The 17,877-nt window shown below is 51.1% G+C and overlaps 8 protein-coding genes across 8 annotated transcripts; 7 read left to right on the top strand and 1 right to left on the bottom strand.

The window, feature by feature from the left end:
- Window positions 1-10: 10 nt before the first annotated feature.
- On the bottom strand, window positions 11-1,650 carry BDZ99DRAFT_452947 (bifunctional aspartokinase/homoserine dehydrogenase 1). The gene is made up of 2 exons (XM_033718309.1): window positions 1,463-1,650; window positions 11-1,344 (listed from the first exon to the last, which is right to left on the bottom strand). Exons 1-2 carry the CDS (start codon window positions 1,497-1,499, stop codon window positions 260-262), a joined length of 1,122 nt encoding a protein of 373 aa, XP_033570782.1. The 5' UTR covers window positions 1,500-1,650; the 3' UTR covers window positions 11-259.
- A 79-nt stretch (window positions 1,651-1,729) lies between these two features.
- Window positions 1,730-3,220, top strand: BDZ99DRAFT_575877 (uncharacterized protein). The gene is made up of 2 exons (XM_033728514.1): window positions 1,730-3,013; window positions 3,091-3,220. Exon 1 carries the CDS (start codon window positions 1,804-1,806, stop codon window positions 2,797-2,799), a length of 996 nt encoding a protein of 331 aa, XP_033570781.1. The 5' UTR covers window positions 1,730-1,803; the 3' UTR covers window positions 2,800-3,013; window positions 3,091-3,220.
- Window positions 3,221-3,769: 549 nt separating this feature from the next.
- BDZ99DRAFT_163485 (uncharacterized protein) lies at window positions 3,770-5,158 on the top strand. The gene is made up of 3 exons (XM_033712888.1): window positions 3,770-4,101; window positions 4,397-4,817; window positions 4,896-5,158. The coding sequence occupies exons 1-3, from the start codon at window positions 4,070-4,072 to the stop codon at window positions 5,019-5,021; spliced, it is 579 nt and encodes a 192-aa protein (XP_033570780.1). The 5' UTR covers window positions 3,770-4,069; the 3' UTR covers window positions 5,022-5,158.
- Window positions 5,159-5,353: 195 nt separating this feature from the next.
- On the top strand, window positions 5,354-6,290 carry BDZ99DRAFT_467932 (uncharacterized protein). Its single transcript, XM_033721127.1, has one exon. It carries the CDS (start codon window positions 5,548-5,550, stop codon window positions 6,169-6,171), a length of 624 nt encoding a protein of 207 aa, XP_033570779.1. The 5' UTR covers window positions 5,354-5,547; the 3' UTR covers window positions 6,172-6,290.
- Window positions 6,291-8,368: 2,078 nt separating this feature from the next.
- On the top strand, window positions 8,369-8,699 carry BDZ99DRAFT_350708 (HET-domain-containing protein; the record flags this gene model as incomplete). The annotated part of the gene is made up of 2 exons (XM_033714510.1): window positions 8,369-8,555; window positions 8,611-8,699. Coding segments are annotated over 2 exons (276 nt in total), but the record flags the coding sequence as incomplete, so codon positions are not given.
- A 1,854-nt stretch (window positions 8,700-10,553) lies between these two features.
- Window positions 10,554-12,052, top strand: BDZ99DRAFT_163435 (HET-domain-containing protein). The gene has a single exon (XM_033712887.1). It carries the CDS (start codon window positions 10,844-10,846, stop codon window positions 11,729-11,731), a length of 888 nt encoding a protein of 295 aa, XP_033570777.1. The 5' UTR covers window positions 10,554-10,843; the 3' UTR covers window positions 11,732-12,052.
- Window positions 12,053-12,646: 594 nt separating this feature from the next.
- On the top strand, window positions 12,647-13,748 carry BDZ99DRAFT_575873 (SAM-dependent methyltransferase; the record flags this gene model as incomplete). Its single annotated transcript, XM_033728513.1, has 1 exon — window positions 12,647-13,748. The coding sequence occupies exon 1, from the start codon at window positions 12,834-12,836 to the stop codon at window positions 13,746-13,748; it is 915 nt and encodes a 304-aa protein (XP_033570776.1). The 5' UTR covers window positions 12,647-12,833.
- Window positions 13,749-14,312: 564 nt separating this feature from the next.
- On the top strand, window positions 14,313-16,184 carry BDZ99DRAFT_399251 (uncharacterized protein; the record flags this gene model as incomplete). Its single annotated transcript, XM_033716125.1, has 3 exons — window positions 14,313-14,418; window positions 14,532-15,476; window positions 15,532-16,184. 3 exons carry the CDS (start codon window positions 14,313-14,315, stop codon window positions 16,182-16,184), a joined length of 1,704 nt encoding a protein of 567 aa, XP_033570775.1.
- Between the last annotated feature and the right edge of the window lie 1,693 nt (window positions 16,185-17,877).

Raw genomic sequence — 17,877 nt, 5'->3', positions numbered from 1 at the left:
TGAAAGCTATCTGTTTCAGATGCTCGTAGACCACGCGGTATGAGGTAGCCCAGAAAGTTAACTTCGAGTTCATTCAGATCTCGAAAAGACATTGAAGCACTTCTAACAGTGGCTTGCAGGCAATATCATGGATTTCTTAACAAGCCAGTTATGAGCTCCTTGCTCATTTATTTTATCTACCTGTCTAAGTAGAAACCTTCATGAAGCAATCATGAATTGGATGCCGTAACCTTCATGAATTGAGTTTCTTACGCTCCTCCTATCGAAGTAAGCGCAAGACTTTGATGAGATCCGCCGTGACACCCATAGCCGTAACTTCGCCGCCTGCACCAGCCCCTTGAATGATTAAGGGGTTGTCGCCATAGCGCTTCGTATAGAAGCTGATGATGTTGTCGCTTCCCTTCAGTGCCGCAATAGGATGGGAAGGATCGAAATTCTCTAGCCCGACCTTAACCTTGTTCTTCGCGACATCGACGCTTCCTACAAACCTCACGACCTTGCCTTCGGACGCAGCCCCCTTTTTCAGCTCTTCCATTTTGCCATCGAATTCGCCGAGGCGCTGCAAGAACTCGTCGCCGCTCTTGCAGCCTTCAAGCTCTGACGGGATCAGGCTCTGGACAGGGAATGAGGTAGAACTCTCCACTGGCAGTCCGACCAACCTCGCCAGGATGGTCAACTTTCGCGCAACATCCTGCCCATTCAAGTCATCTCTTGGGTCCGGCTCAGTGTACCCCAATTCCTTCGCCTTCTTGACCTCGGCCGAGAAGGAGCTACCTCCGCCACCGACAGGCATGAAGCTGTTGAACAGGAAGCTCATAGTGCCCGAGAACACGCCCTCGATCCTGTACACCTCGTCGCCCGTCTCAACAAGCTCTTTAAGTGTGGAGATGACGGGCAGTCCGGCTCCAACGCTGCTCTCGTGGAACACGTACCCGCCGATCCCGCTGCCATTAGCTGCGGCCCCGAAGATGTTTTGCCATAGCTCGTAGCTACCCGAGAACGCCTTCTTGTTCGGCGTCACGATGTTGATGCCCTTCTTCAAGAACAGCGGGTAGGCCTCTGCGAGGGTCTCATTGCTTGTGTTGTCTACCAACACCACCTTGTTTGGTGCTTTAGAGAGGTACTCGGCAAGATCGGAGAATGAGGGAGGCGTGGTGGTGGAAGCAGCGAGGTCCTTCTCCCAGCTGTCGAGGTGAATGGGGTGATAATCGGTGCTGGAGATGAACTTTTTGCTTGTAGAGAGAACTATAGTGGAGAGGTATATCGGCGAAGAGGCGTCCTGGCAGAGCTTGGACCCCAGGAAGTGGAGTTGGGAGAGGAAGGTTCGGCCGACGCCGCCCGTGCCTGTGAATGAGGTTGTCAGATGTTTGAGGTTGATTTGAAATACAGAAATCGCAGCAGGTGAGAGCATGTAGCTATATAAGAACTAGGGACATGGTGATACTGAAGAAAGGGGCTTTACCTATGACTGCAATAAATACTTGTTTTGGGTGAAACATGGTGAAGTTGTTGACAAGTGAAAAGTCAGGCCTCAATTGCCTTTAATACTTCTCTATTGAATGATCTACACACGCAGATGACGTACACAGCAAAGTAGAAAGCTTAGATGGCTGTGATGGTGTTTTATTTTCGGTGTGGGGTGACCTTTTTCAAACCCCGCTACGCCGTCCTCGGAGGTGGAAAAGAAAGGCTCCGCAACAAATCCCCCAAATCCCGCACCTCGAGCTTCGGGCAACCACTGGTCGTCGCCGGCCGACCTCAAACAACACCAACCCACATCACGCCCTTATCTAGGACCCCACGATGACGAGCAAGGACTCCTCGCTCTACGGCGTCCGGCCAAAGGGCAGGGCCACTGCAAAAGAAATATCCTCGTCGAGCTCCCTCGCCTTTACGTCACAGCTCTCCACGCTGATCGCCACCTCAAATACCTCAACCAAGCCAGGCGCTGGCCGTCCACGACCCAAGAAAGCCGACATCTTTTCAACACACAACAAGGGCGTGAACAAGCGCGCGCTGAAGGACCTCGACGATGCCGACTTCGAACAGAAACATAGCACTTCCAGCGCCCCACTTGATGACTCAACATGGCACCGCTCGAAGAGGAAGATGGAAGAGAAAGCCCGAATCTACGCGGCCTTGAAGCGCGGGGATATCGAGGACCTAGAAGACAACCATCTCGTGGACTTCGACACGAAGATTGTAGAGGCAGGGGAGAGGGGCGAGGTGGACAAGGACACATCCTCTGACGATGGGGCCGACAGCGAAGACGAGGAACTCGTAGAATACACCGACGAGTTCGGCCGCACACGACGTGGTACGCGGACTCAGATGATAATCAATGAGAGACGCAAGCAGATGTTGGAGGCGGACACGCCGGACAGGTTTACAGCGAGGCCGATGGCACCAGCGAACATCATATACGGGGATACGATTCAAACTGCGGCATTCAATCCGGATGAGACGATTGCGCAGCAGATGGCTTCACTGGCAGCGAAGAGGGATAAAGAGTTGACGCCGCCGCCAGCGGAGCACTTTGACAGCCGGAAGGAGATTAGGACGAAGGGTGTGGGTTTCTTCCAATTTTCAGCGGATGAGGCGACGAGGAAGAAGGAGATGGCTGCTCTGGAAAAGGAACGGGAGGACACGGAACGAAGTCGAAGGGAGAGGGAGAAGAGGAAGGAAGAGCGGAAGAAACAGGTCGAGGAGAGGAAGAAGATCATCCAGGATAAGCGTGGGAAGGCTCAGGCGAACAGGTTCCTTGCGGATCTCTCTGAAGAGCTGTTCAAGGGAGAGTAGGGGATCGGCTTTCAGATGGCATAAGGCGTTGCAAAAACTACCAAGATACCCAATCAACATGATTTCTCTTTTCTAGCGATGGTCCATATGGACGCATAATATCCAATAATATCACTGGACACTCTTAGTCGCTTTCTTGTCTTTCTCGAGCGCTGGCATAGCGTATCTCTTCACTATCCTCTCTCTCCTCCAGCTAGGTCTGTCCTCCAGCTAGGTCTGTTCTCCATCCATGCTCTCACTTCCTCACCTCTTCATAAACCATTAAGCAGAGCTGCTTACAACAAATTGTAGCCATCTTGCGCTTCGTGCAACTACTTTCGAAGCAGGAAGTCCTCGAATGAGAGATTGACGACCAAGACTCGTCGAGGTGCTCATCACATCTGCAAACTCCACAATGTGTGGGTAATACGAGACAAGGGGTACAATAGAAGAATAAAGAATCCCTCGATCAGACCAAGGAGCACAACGTGCTATATTGCCACCTTGAAACAAAGTATTGTTCACGTTAACCTCCCGAAACACGACTGCTCTTGTAAATGGGCGAACCTCGTTCTTCCGCTGGACACTTCTTCTAATCACTAGATCATTGAAATGCATTTCCACCTCTGCCACAAGGACGGGAAGCCTGACCCCAGCGAACAAGAATCTGAAACCGAAAGGGCTAGACATATGAAGGAACAAATTAGTGTCCTCAAACTGCAAACCGACCGAAACGGACAAGCCTCCGAAACGGACCCGGTTAGAAATGAGAGGGAACGACTTCGTCAAATTAAACTCCAGGAATGTCGCGACCTATGCGATGATTTACGCAAAGAAGTCAGTGCTCAAAGAATGATGGACCGCAAGTTTTACCCCGGGATGAAATACCAGGTCGAGACTAGCAAGCGTCAAGCCCGGATCACCCAATTTCTCCAAATGACCGAGAAAGAAAGGGAAACAATGTCAGTAACTTAGGAAATCTCAATAGGTATATTATTCTAGGGAATCGCCTTCGGTCACTGAACCAGTCGGAGAGAAGGTTCAAGGACCCGCCATTTAAGATAAAGACCAGATTCTACGAAATTGAATGGGATTGGCCGGCGACGAGGCTTCAAAGCCCACCTCATAGCCCGAATGGTCCATCCAGGAAATCTTTCAGTGCTCCGAAGGAGGTGGGCGTCAATAACGTGCGTAGTCCGCTTAAAAGCACCCACACTCATCAGCTGGAAATGAGCAAAATACAAACTACCACCACGTCTGAGATAGGACGACCACAGAAGCGTGGGAAGTCATGAAACGCACCTTGGGATACGTTCGGCTCTGGTAAGCCAGCTCATTAATTGAACAGTCTCTCAATCCAATCAATACCTACTTCTTTCATGTCTTCTCCACACATCTCTCGAACTTAGTGATACCCGCGTCGTTCTTTTCGAACATCACTCTATCTCCCCGGTATGCATTGTTGAGCCCCATGTAGAATATCGTATATTGAACAGAGAACATTGTCTCGCATCTCCTTCGTTACATAAAAGGCTTTGGAGGGACGCAAGATTCCTCTTTCTCAACACACTCTTTCTGACCAAATCCTGAAAGCCCACAAAATGCCTAACTACATCAGTCAGCCATATCGCACGATCATAAAAGTGCCCCCGATCTGGGCCAACTACGAGCCGGAGCAAAGACGTCTTGCCAAACTTGACGCACTCCGGGAACTATGCGATGAGCTTCGCCGGGACGCCAGTGTACAGAATTGGTTCATTCTGATACTCGATGACGAAGGCAGCATGACAACAGAGTACCTTCGCTACCGCGTCGTAATCAACAAAATACAGTTCATGGCTGCTTCCATAGCTGTGGATGTTGACCTGAACGGACACTTGATGGACGAAAGAGCTCTGAACATGCATCTGCGTATGATCGAGCGCTGGGTTTCTAAGAACGAGTCGGAAAGAGAGTTTCAGTATGAGCCGTGCGATATCAGGGTCGAGTTTGATCAGGTTAGGTGGGATCAGCCGGCTACGAGGATTGAAAGTCCACCAGTAAGTCCTAAGTCGCAGCGTCCTCTAAAGAACTGGTCGAGTGTCAAACACACTAACGTCGAATGCCTCGAGGGTAAGGATGTTAAGGGCTTCCTTTCTAGAAACATTGAAGGGCATGGCAAGAACGCAACGTCATCGAATACCACACTCGGTCGCTCAAGACGAAACGCAGTTGAAAGTCGAGATATGTCAGAGGCCCCTTGAGATCATTCTAGCGAACAGGCTGGAAGATTCAAGATGATCCCATGGTAGCGGCACCTCGCTCGTCAGCTCAACCTTTCTCTACTGATTTCTGGTAAGCTACGTTTCCTGTAGACCCGAATAAATATCATCAACAGCACACTATGATTACCCTTAAACTTTTCTCTATGGCCTCAACGTTGTTTGAATATACATGTAAGTCACATCATCGGATTTTCCATATCTCCGCCTCCAGTAAGAGCAACCTACTGGTATGAATTTCTCGAAATTGTTAGTCATTACCTCATATTCTTCTCATATGCGTTGTTAGTCCACAACGTAGCATACTTCAGCTGTAAGACCCAACATAGTCCATTGTGTTGCGTGCAATTCTCTTGTATAAATTCTTCTATAAACGTGTGGAGCATGGTCTTTCTCCACACGCATTCTCTCACTGATCACCAAAAGCACGGAAAAGATCATTTTCACACTTACAACAACAACACTGCCACCGGGTCCGGAAAGAACGATTACAACATTATCACAAAACATGCCGCCCCATCTTCCTCCCCAGAGTGAGGAGTCCGATCAAGAATTCTCGCAGACATCCGATCAAAATAACTATGAAGTATCCGATTCGCAATCCGATCAAGAATTCTCTCAAGACCTCGATCTGGAAATCCGCCAAACCAAACGCTCCACCCTCCGCGCCCTCTGCGACGAACTCTACAACGACATGTTAATCCAGCGCACGCTCATTAAACTCCACGAAACTAAGTTCAAATCTGGCAAAGCCTTTGAAAAGCACTGCGACAAGACGATCGAGCAATGGTACATCACTGCTGATTTCATCCGGCATGTTAAGGATGAAGGAGATCTCATGGATGAGGATGAGCTGGATGATGATCTAGCGAAGGGTGAGGGGTTGAGGATGAAGAATAAGTCCAATAGTATGGTGATTCAGCACCACAGCCGACCCACCATACCGAAGCACATACTCTTCAGGGAGCGGGGGCCATCTAGCCATCGAATCCGGAAAAGGTCGTGGGATGATCGCAGGGCTAAGTTCGTCTCTCGTTTACGCCGACCAAAATTCGGCCACGAGAGTGATCCGATTCGGACGCTCGGCGCAGTGCGCGGCAAGGAATCGATAGCTGCTGCTTCCAGTTCGTGAAGCTGCTATTCGTGAGAGACGAAGAACTTACCGCTTAGCTAAGTAGTAACCTTGGAAATCAGATCATGGGCTCATACTTTGTGTAGATTAGGCTAGATGCCTTTAATAATCAACTGATTGCAATTAAACCCGCGCTATTTACCTAGTGATATCTACTTTAGTCCTTGATGAATGAATCAAAGTATCGAAAGATCAACTAATGTCCATCAACGCGTGCCGAGAAGCCCACCGTGCCGAGAAATTTGAGGGGTACTTATTAGAACCTCGCTACGATGCTGGGAAGTTATTATCAGCCTGGTGTCCGCTGTGGCGCGGAGTTTCATGCAAGGAAGGTTGGTACCTCTAATACAAGCGATCACTAATCTGGGCTAGTGGAGTCATCAGGGTGTAATTTACTTAATCGGCTATTGAACCTGTAGCTGGAGGGTCTTGGCAAGCGGGCCAACCTCAGCCCCAGCCTTGCAGCTATCTGAGGACACCTACAGAATCGCCACCTCACAAGGTCATGGCCGGAGCGTGTCGGCCATCCTCACTGCTAGCCTCATCGGAGGCGTTCGTCTGCCTTTGACGAGGCTTAAGTGGTAAGTCTTCAACACGTGCTTCTTTTTTGAGCCTTAGCTGTATATTCATATTGATCCCTGGCCTTCTATAAAATAGAGAGAATAACTATATATAGGATAGTAATTTAAACCAATATAACGCCCTTAAGCCTTAGGATATATTAAGCTAAATTTTGCATATTCACACCCTTCCTATTCCAACACCAATGCCAATTGTGTCCCTTGACACCGCCGAGCATAACGGCCGATACTCTGAGGGCAGCCACATCAAGTTTTCTGAAGTATACGTTATTTATACACTATCCGCGCTAAGAGCAAGGCCTTGATACTAAGGACTGTAAGGCTCCGAAATAGTTGGAAGTATAACTGAACCTGACAGAGCACTGATGTTGATAGTGCTAATATTTGTGTGAAGATAGGAGTTAATTAATGTCAAATGAGATCCGGTTAAGTGCCTTACCAATACGAAGCGTGTGGAGGCACTCGCAGCTGCCGGCGTCCCATATCCTGACAGTGCGGTCGAACGACGCCGACGGCAGCCTGGTCGAGTCGTGGGAGAAGGCCACTGACCATACCCGAGATTCAACCCCAAAGCCCTCACCCCTCTCGGTCAGACCCTAACATGGAGTAGGGTGGTTCGCATAAAGTAAGGTAAACAACAGAAGCGCTATGCCTTGTAGTATCTTAGGTGGTCAGATGCCAAGATATCAAGTAAAGGCTTTGGAGTGGTCGTAAACCACATCAATGCGCAATAATACACAGAAAGTCGATGTCGTGTTACAAATGTATTCGACGAGAAGCCTTTTCGCTTAAGCTTGGAGCTTCAACAGCTATTTAATGGGCAATAGTACTTTCGCTGCTGCCTTCAGCTTGCACTGCCCCGCTTGCCCAACACTCTGCAATTTCATTGCTCTGGCGAGCCTAACGCTCACCTTTTAACTTCGTCAATACTTCCTTCTATCTATTCTTTCATCGATCTTATCCTGAGGGAATGAGAAATGAGTACATCCGCTCCCCAACTGCGCAAGCCATAGACCAAGACTCTGGAGGATATAGCCCGATCTTCTTCGGATATTTACAAAACTTTCAACATGCCAAACACGCGCACAAGAGGAAAGAAATTGCAAATTGCTAGTAAAGAACCGCCTAGTAAGAGCCGCAAGACCCAAGGAGCTACCAGAAACTCGTCGCGGGAGCTATTCACATACGACAAGCTTAGTTTCGAGAGAGGCTCTATTCGCGTCATTGTGGTTCTTCCAGATCTGCCATCGGACGGCTTCGTGCAGTGTCATCTACAGCACATCACGTTCTTTCATGATTTCACCTGTCTGTCATATACGTGGGGTCAAAGAACAAAGCTGTACAATGTCCTGCTAAAAGGAAAAAATTCTCTGTGCGCAGAAATCTGCAGAAATTTCTAGAGGTACGTATAATGTAATATGTTCCTTTCGCAGAGTGCTCCGAGAAATAGGAGGATACCACTTTTACAGAAGTGTTCGTCCAGTGAGGTGTCAAATAGATCTGACAGTGTACACTATGTCCGGACTTGAGCCGTCTTGTCGCTGAACAACCACAAGAAATTTATATACAGAACCCTTTACTTTTTGGTAACATGATTGCTTCATATCTAGGTGGCCAGGGAAAAATACAACGGCAGATGGCTATGGATCGATGCCATATGTATCAACCAGGAGGACACCAATGGAAGAAACTGCCAAGTTCAACAAATGGGAGATATATACTGGGAAGCTACCCAAGTGCTTTCCTGGCTCGGAACCAACAGACACACTTCCTGGTTTCTAAAAACTATTCGCGAGAACCCGGGTGTTGATAGGTCACAAATAATAACGTATGCCGATGGATCCCAGTCGTCTCTAAGAAGTCTCGCCGAATTTTTTCCTTGCGAACGAATATTGGAAGCGCGCATGGATCACGCAAGAGATAGTAAAGGCTCGCAAGATTATTCTCATCTCAGGCCGAGAACAGTTGGAGTTCGCCAGTGTGTCAGAGTACCTTCGGCTCAAGGAAAACATCCCGAATCAGCAATTGAGGCGAATGGGCCTGGCAAGCCTTATAATTCTATTTCACGAGCGGCTTTGTGCAAACCCGGTGGATCGAATATACTCACTATCATCGCTGTGCCGCGAGAAGATAAAAGTAGATTATACACTGTCAAGCGGAGAGGTGTTCGAACAAACTCTGAAGTCGTGTCAAGACTCACTTTGTCTCTGCACGGTATACATCATTCAAAAAGCTCTTGAGCTTGACCTGGAAAAGTTACCTAAGTCCACGTTCTCCGAATTTCGACTGCAGCAATTTTCGAGGCATTTTGATGATTGCGGTGATTATTTGCCGGGAGGTCCGTCTCCAATCAAGTTGAAGGGCTTCTACTTCTGCCTGTCATCAGTCTGTACAAAAACGAAAGCGCATTTGTTTTGCCGGGAATCAGCGACACAGACTGGAGTTGTTGAAGCCTATGTAACTAAGAAGGGGAGTGATAGCATGAAGCACGAATATCTCGGCACAGAAATATCTGTTGAGCGAGCTGGGGAAGACTCATTTTGTCATTTGCGCGTAAGTATGCGGACATTGGTGTTACTATCTCGACAAATTGACCCATCCTGCATTGCATCACACGGACAGCATTTAAGCCTCTGCGACAAGTTGGCATCCAGCACTACGTTTTATGGTCTACGTGGCAGCTGGATGCACCCCCTAGTGCGTAAGAACTAGTGTATTTGATACTGTACTAGAACGCTACTGCTACGCTGCTGCTACGCTCCTGTCACTTCTCCTTGTTTCACCATGTTCCACTCCTACCGTCTTCCAACTATATAGCCACTCGCTAGAACCTCAATACAACTCATGTCTCCCTCACTGATTCTCCCTTCCTACGCCAGCTACCACTACGGGGATATATGGGCTTGGACGAGTGGCTGAAGAGTCGACGGCATTGGAATGAGCACGCATCTGCGAAACGTGATGCGGAGTACATGGCTTGGTTAGGGGATCGTTTCTGACCTAAGCGAAAGAGAAGACTAGCTAACTAGTGGTTGCCCCCAATTTTTGGTGCGATTTGGACCTTTTAGCACCCCAGCCATCTCAACAACCACGAAATATTCCAGGTTGTGACTTATGATGATGATATCCGTGGTTATTTTAATATCATCTGTTAATTGTTTAGATCTCTTGATAGCCCTGTTTAGCCGCGGTAACATTTTGCCTAGTTTTGGCCCCTGAAATCAAGTAATACCTACAAAGGACAATACAATAGGATTACGCCGCCATACTGCTCCAAACATTCTTTTAGCTATTAGAATGAGCTAGATAGTATATGCAATCTTAAAGCTATACTTTATATCTCGCGGTTGTTGAGATTGCTGGGGTGCTAAAGCATGCAAATTGCACCAATAATTGGGGTGGCCACATTCTTGCAGTGGCCACTTGCTTGCCGACTACGTTGATGGATATCGCGCCAAGATATTGTTAATCATTAACCCGTGCGACCCTGAGATTCTCCCGATGCACAGAGCAGCAGCCTCTCTACTTCTGAACACAATTCAATTATACGGGTCGCCAGAACCTGTCACATCTTCTTTGGACTATTCTATGTTGCGTTGTTTATTCTATCATTAGGAACGCTCAGAATCTCCCCGCACGTCAAGAAGACAGGCGGATTACCGAGATATGGATGACCTTTTTCCGTCAGAGCTGCCGTGCAGAACCTGCCGTGAACTGCATAGAGTGACCGAAGACTTTCAGGTGATAGACTTCCAAACAGTGGCAGAAATCGAGTCAAAGCGTACTTATCCCGTCTGTCAATTAGTACTCCGCATGCTACCGTCCATACCCGATGTGAACCCTGGCCTACAACAACAGATTAAGCTGTCACCACAAAGAATCACGCTGAGAAAAATGGGAAGAGACGGATTCATCATTTGGCAAGACGGCGTTATGCGAGGCGAGCTTGACTATTTCCTCCCTGACCATCAAATCGATGCTGACTCGGATTGGTGGTCTCCGGTCAAAGACACAGCTGCGAAACGCCCAACATCCTGACCAAGTGCGACTCCGATCACATTCACTGTAAAGCATCTCATTCTGTGCGCAGCATGAGACCTCCGATAAAGACTTATTTCATCGACACGCTTGACAACTGTCTTGTCTACAGAGACACCAGTGTCCAGTATCTGGCTCTCAGTTACGTATGGGGCAATACAATCATGTTCAAAACAACATTTTCAAATTGTACCGCCCTTCAACAGCCCGGAGCATTCCTTGGTATCCAACCTCCCTTGAGCCCTGTGGTTCGAGATGCTATCGAAGTTTCGCGCCGACTAGAGGAACGATATTTATGGATTGACGCTCTCGCTCTGTGCATTCCACAGGACGACGAAATCCAGAAGGCGCAACTGCTCACAAAGATGGATTCAATCTACCCACAAGCATTCCTCACCATCGTCGCCCTAAGCGCGGACAGTGCCGAATCTCCATTGCCAGGTGTCAGGCAAGGCACGCGACTGGCGAACATTGCGTCCGTCCAGATGTCAATTACAGATACTGAGGAAACACTATCGAACAAATTTTTAACCGTCAGGCCATTTTTGACCGATGTCTTGCGAAATCGTTCATACAATTCAAGAGGTTGGACTTTCCAAGGAAGTTGTCTCTCCAGACGATGCTTGATATTCATGGACCATGGAACTTTCTTTCATTGCTACTCTGGATTAGAGAGCGATTCTGGCTTGACCATGTCGGATTCCTGGCCTGAACGAAATACTCTATCAGCGGTACTCGAAACGCAGGATACTTCTCTGGATGTTGGTTATCAATACACCCTGTTCACTCAGCTAGTCTTCGATTTCTCCGAGCGAAAACAAACGTACTCAGAGGACTCACTCAAAGCAGTCAGTGGCATTTTTGCCATTTTTTCAAGTCGATTTGGATGGCGCTTCCTTGCTGGGATGCCTTCCCTCCTCATGGGTCGCGCTCTCTTATAGAGATCGGCTTCCCCAAACCGGTTGCGTAATCCAAATTTTCCAAGCTGGTCCTGGGCAGGGTGGATTGGCGGGTCGCACTGGCATTTCCAAATTTTTCTAGATCCTCTTTAGACGGAGTCCGACATCAGAGACGCTCCGCTAATTCCTATGCAGTCTGAAATCGAAATCCTGCAGGAGCACAACACGGAAGCATCAAATAGCCTGTATACTCATGATAATACCAGGATTTCCGCGCTTCACGTTAACACGGATTCGGTTGGAATGAGTGCTTTTCAAGTTGTTCCTAGAAAACTAACGCTCTGGCAGCCAGATCAGATTCCACTTGCCCCGTACGAAGAAATATGGACAACGGATGGCCTTAGATGCGGTATGCTGTATGATTTCCAAAGTGATAAGCGAGAGGTTCACAAATTCATTGCGCTGTCACGGTCTAAATGGATAAGAGAACAGGTGGTACTTGACCATTTGACTTCTTGGTTTGGCCATATTTGTGATGACACAAGGCTGGCGTTTTCGGAATATTGTCTTGTAAATGTTATGTTAGTAATGACTACAGAAACTGGAACAGAAAGAGTTGGAATCGGGTTAATACATAATGATGTGTGGCGGGCGCTCTCAAAGGTGAGGGAGGTTATAGAGCTTCTATAGCACTACACTACAGTTATATAGCATGCTCGCACCGCAACACCTCATGTTCGCCCAGTCATAGCTCGGTTTAAAACCATGCATGCTCATTCCTAGGGATCGTTTATATCGCTTGCAAATGTCACCTACCAATCTCGTCAATCTCGGCAGCTTACTCACTCTTTCACTGCAGGTCAGACCGTATGACTCACGAATACATAGAGCAATGCTAGAATACGAAGTAGAACATATAAATATCATCCATTCTAATCTAAACAGAGCTTTCAATTCCCAGAACTTCCACTCCCGTTGTCTGAAGCCAGTTCATTCTCCGGAAAGATAGCCGTCTCTCTCCATTTCTATACTCCCTCCCTCCTCTCTATATCTCTATACTTCGTCTCTTTTTTAAAGCCTCAACCCCACCCTTAAAACCCTAAATAAGAACCTTCCTCTCTCCATCTCTCCCTTAACCCCAAAAATGTCCTCAAGCGGCCCCCTCTCCCCCTCCCTGGCCCCCCAAATCGCCTCCGCCTGCATCCACACCTCTCCCCTCTCCGACGTCCAAGCCCCCCAAACCCTCCACCGCATCGCCCTCCTAAACACCTGGTTCCCCTCCGGCGTGCGCCCCGGAACCCGCATCCTCGAGCTCGGCTGCGGCCAAGGCGACACCACCGCCGCACTGGCCCACCTCGTCGGGCCCACGGGCCACGTCACAGCACTCGATCCCGCGCCGCTGGACTACGGCGCCCCCGTCACGCTCGGCGAAGCGCAGTCGCATCTGAGTAAAGGGGTATATGGGGATCGGATTACGTGGGTGCAGGCGGAGGTGGTGGAGTGGCCTGAGGCGCTTGAAGGACTAAAGAAGGGGGGAAAGGGTGAAGAGGAGGGGTTTGTGTTTGATGCCGTTGTATTGGCGCACTCGATCTGGTATATGGCCGGCCGCGACGTTCTAGGGAAGATCTTCGAGGGATTGAGGGGGAAGACGGGGAGGGTGTGTGTTGCGGAGTGGTCCCTCCAAGCGTCCGTCCCGTCGCAGTTTCCGCATGTCTTTGCGGCGCTGACAAGGGCGGCCTTGGAGGCGCAGAGGACGGGCAGTGAGGAGAACATCCAGAGTCCGTTGGCGCCGGTAGCAATTAAGGAGGTGGCGGAGGCGAGTGGGTGGAGGGTTGGGAGTGAGAGTGTGATAACGCCGGGGGAGGGCATGATGGATGGGGAGTGGGAGCTGGGGACGGTGAGGGCGGAGGGGTTTTTTGGGGATGTGGAGAGGGACGTGGGTGACGGAAGAGTGAGGGAGGTAGTGTTGAGTTTGAGGACCGCGATGATGGGAGCGTTGAGAGCGGCGGGGAAGGAGGGGGTAAGGAGTATGGATGTTTGGGTGGCGGATTTTGCTTGATGCAATGAGTTTGGGGTTCTTGGGGAGGGAAAAAGCAATCGAATCCTTATTTGGTTACTCTGGGATACCCTCTGATATTTAGTCAAGGTGGTGTTTCCCGTCTCGCATATTTCCATGTTGCTTTACATGCTCATTGAACGATTCCACCGTGAGCTTTCAGTTCCAGTGTAGCGGTCTTGGGCATTTGCATCGCGTACATCCAACGCAATGAAAGCCCCGGTGCAACTCCTTTGTAACTCTGTCTAACCATGGCTTACCCAAGCAGCGGCTGAAATTCCATGGTCATATATGAGGTGTACGGGAATGTTCTCGAGCTTCGAGGCTGTACGCTAGAAGTTGGCGGACGCGTTGAAGAAGAAGCGACAGACGCGTAAAGTTCGTTTGATGGAATGGGGGTAATCAATTTGTGTTCGAGAGTCAGCGAGTGTAGTGTTGTTGATATGGCAAGAGAGGCGGTAAGCCTATCTCGGTATCGCGTATAACTGCTACGTAGCTTCATCTCGAATTCCCACCACCAACTTCAAGCTCCAGCTCCACCACCCAAATATCTCACTTATATCCACCATGGGGAAGCACCAGCTTGAGGCAATCGCCCTCCTCTGCTCCCTCCTCGCCGTCCCCGCCCTCGCCGCCTCAGAAGCACCCCGACCTCGCGGCGTCGGTCCCGAATGTAAGTCCCCCCAAAATCCCAATCCCATTCCCCAATTGCCCTCCTATTCCCGAGGCGCCCATCTACCCTCCCAATTCCCACAAGCTCAAAACTAACCCCTCAACCCCCCACAGTCGCCAAATTCTACAAATCCCCCGACACCTTCACCTGCATCTCCAACCCCTCCCTCACGCTCCCCCTCGCCGCGCTCAACGACGACTACTGCGACTGCCCCGACGGCTCCGACGAGCCCGGCACCGCCGCCTGCTCGCACATCTCGCCGCTCTCGCCGCCCTCGCCCCCCACGAACCCCAACCCCGCGGCGCGCTTCAACGAGACCCTCGCCCTGCCGGGCTTCTACTGCAAGAACAAGGGCCACCTTCCGCTGTACGTCCCCTTCAGCAGCGTCAACGACGGCGTCTGCGACTACGAGCTGTGCTGCGACGGCAGCGACGAGTGGGCGGGCGTCGGCGGGGTGAAATGCGAGGACCGCTGCGCGGCCATCGGCAAGGCGTGGCGCAAGCAGGACGCGGAGCGGCAGAAGAGCCTGGGCGCCGCCAACAAGCGCCGCCGCGAGCTGGTCGAGGCGGCGGCGCGGCTGCGGCGCGAGGTCGAGGATCGGATTGCGACGCTGGGCGCGCAGATCCAGGGGCAGGAGGTCAAGGTGGCGAGCTTGGAGGCGGAGCTGGCGGGGGTGGAGAGGAGTGAGCGGGGGCGGGTGGTTAAGGGGCCCGGGAAGGGGGGGAAGGTGGCGGTGTTGGCGAGTTTGGCGAAGGGAAGGATTGGGGAGTTGGTGGAGAGTCTTGGGAGGGTTAGGGGGGAGAGGGAGAGGGCGAGGGAGAGAGTGAGGGAGTTGGAGCAGATTTTGGCGACGTTTAAGGAGGAGCGGAATCCGAATTTCAATGATGAGGGGGTCAAGAGGGCGGTGAAGGCGTGGGAGGATTATGCGGCGAGGGATAAAGGACCGGATTCGGATCCGGCTCTTGATAGAGATTTGGATGAGATCTTGAAGTCGGATGCGGAGAATGGGCTCAATTGGGAAGAGTTTGAGAGTACTGAGGAGAGTGATGTCGAAGTTTGTAAGTCATATCACTCTCACTTGAATTTAGTTGCAACTAAACTAACTCTCTACAGTATACAAGTTCGAAGAGTACCTCCCCAAGCCACTGAGGGACTGGGTCGACCAGAAGCTTCGCGACCTCCGTGTCACCCTGATCGAGAACGGCGTCCTCGCAGCACCTCACTCCGACTCGGGAGATTCAAAAGCAGTACAAGATGCTCGTCAACAGCTAGAGTCTGCCAAGAAGGACCTCGAAAACGACCGCAAGGAGCTCACTTCACACCAGGAAGACTTGCAGAAGGAGTACGGACCCGACAACATTTTCAGAGCACTGAAGGACCAGTGCATCGACAAAGATTCGGGCGAGTACACGTACTCGTTCTGCTGGCTGGGCCAGACGACGCAGAAGTCCAAGAAGGGCGGAGGACACACCAACATGGGCAACTTTGTGCGCATTGAGAAGGTTACAGTCGATGAGGATCTGCCTCCCGATGGCAAGGGTCTCGGATCAGGCGAGCGTTACTCACTGGTGTACGAGAACGGGCAGCACTGCTGGAACGGGCCGAACAGGAGTACCCGACTCATCCTGGCGTGCGCAGAGAAGGACGAGATCTGGAAGATTGTTGAGCAAGAGAAGTGCGTGTACAGAATGGAGGTCGGCACGCCGGCTGTGTGCGAGTCGGCAGCGGCTAGCGGCAAGGCTCCAGCCGCGAAGGATGAATTGTAAAAATAGTAGATAGAATTTGTAAGGGTCGGCAACGTGGGAGGAGCAGGCGATCGCGATTCTCGACGGCAGCCGGCTTGCTGTTTGAATGAAATCGAACCTAGCGCTTCCCACGCTGTGGTTCACGGTTCACAGCACGGTTCAAGAGGTTGGACACGCGGCACGGGCGTCTGTGATGCGTGACTTGTGGGGTAACTGACGACACTGGCAAGTCAGCAGTGGGAGTCCTTCATTTTACGCGCTTGGCAGAAGTCTGAGAGAACCGGGTGAACGGCAGCCGAAAGAAGGATGATGTTACGTACCTTTTGGAGGTCGAGGAGTGCGTACATAAGCTGAGAACATCTAGTTATCACTTATGCCAGTCCTTACCCTATCTCGTGTATCTGCTCAAGCCGGAAAATGGCTATAGTTAGCCTTTTTACCCCGGGAAAAAGCATAGTAAGCGTATTATCATCTCCTCCGACCTGAAACAACCGGATGTTCTCAATCACGGGCATTTCGTATCCCACAGAATCACATCGCTTCGAACCCAAGTACCAGGCTCAGTCAAACTCGCGCAGCATCGACGGGAAGGGCCCGTTCGCGATGGTGGTCAAACGAAAACACGATACAGACGCGTCGATGGCACGATGGGACGGCTGTGGCGCCAGGCCTCACAGAGGCAGGCCGAGACGGCGATCCTGAAGCAATCTTATATTTCGCCCGATTGAAGATCGTCGCCGGCCCAAAGTGACGGGCCTAAGGCGTCCGCCCTACCTCTTGCGGATGCGCTCCCTATCCCGCCGGCCAGACTATCGAAAGAAAGCGTCAACGGCGCGGAGTTTGGCGCCAATTTCGGTGTCGCCTTATGAGAATCCCATGACTTATCCCCCTCGACTTCCCGTGATAGGCAGGAGGAAATTCTAGAATGTTGCGGGTAGTTGTAATGGTCGATGAGCTCAAGGTTTTCGGGTCAATGCCGTCTTGCCAGGGCCATGCTGTCGTGATGGTTCCTGGATCCATGAAATCGACAGGGCTCTGGAAGGCGGTACCTGATGGAGGTGGCCGGATGTGCGAGGGGCTTTCCTCTGCAGCATCGAATTGAGCCCAGGCCAGGCAGAGAAGATCAGTCCCTCTCTTCAGCGCAGCGTCTGGTTTCATTCTCCTCTGCTCGGGTTTCCTCTGCAGCGTGCGTGTGCATCACCGCGAAGTTTGTTTGGCTGGGGCGCACGTCTGGAGCAGCTGCTGCGATCTCCCGCGCCTCACCCATGCTTGCCATGCTTCACGACGGGCTGTGCTGTGATCGGCGTGCAGACTCCCCCGTGATTAGCGCGGTGGTGTCTCTCGGTGCAGCCAGATGGATGATGCGTGTGCCACGGCGGGTCACGACATTCTGCACCATCGTGCTCTCTGTCTTGACGACGCATGGAAGCCCCGGGCTGCTGAGGCCGTCGCGGTCGCGGACGTGATCAGAGCGGCGGTCGACAGCGTGGCCTCTGCGTGGGGTCCCAGTTTCAGAGGGCGACAGGGCGTGGCAGGGCTTGGCGGGGGTGAAGGCGTCGGCCAGGGGCTCCCGTCACAGTGGGCGTGGCGGGACGGGCGTGATTGGCTTCGTTTGGAGAAGACGCTGGCGCTCCCGCTGCAGCTGTTGGGTTTCAGCAGGCCGTTTGGAGCCACTGCATGCGCCAAAGGACTAGAGGCCCCCTATCCGTCAACG

Source organism: Mytilinidion resinicola (genome assembly GCF_010093595.1).
Source record: "Mytilinidion resinicola strain CBS 304.34 unplaced genomic scaffold BDZ99scaffold_25, whole genome shotgun sequence".
Taxonomy (NCBI): Eukaryota; Fungi; Ascomycota; class Dothideomycetes; order Mytilinidiales; family Mytilinidiaceae; genus Mytilinidion; species Mytilinidion resinicola.
This window is presented reverse-complemented; position numbering and strand designations above follow the sequence as displayed.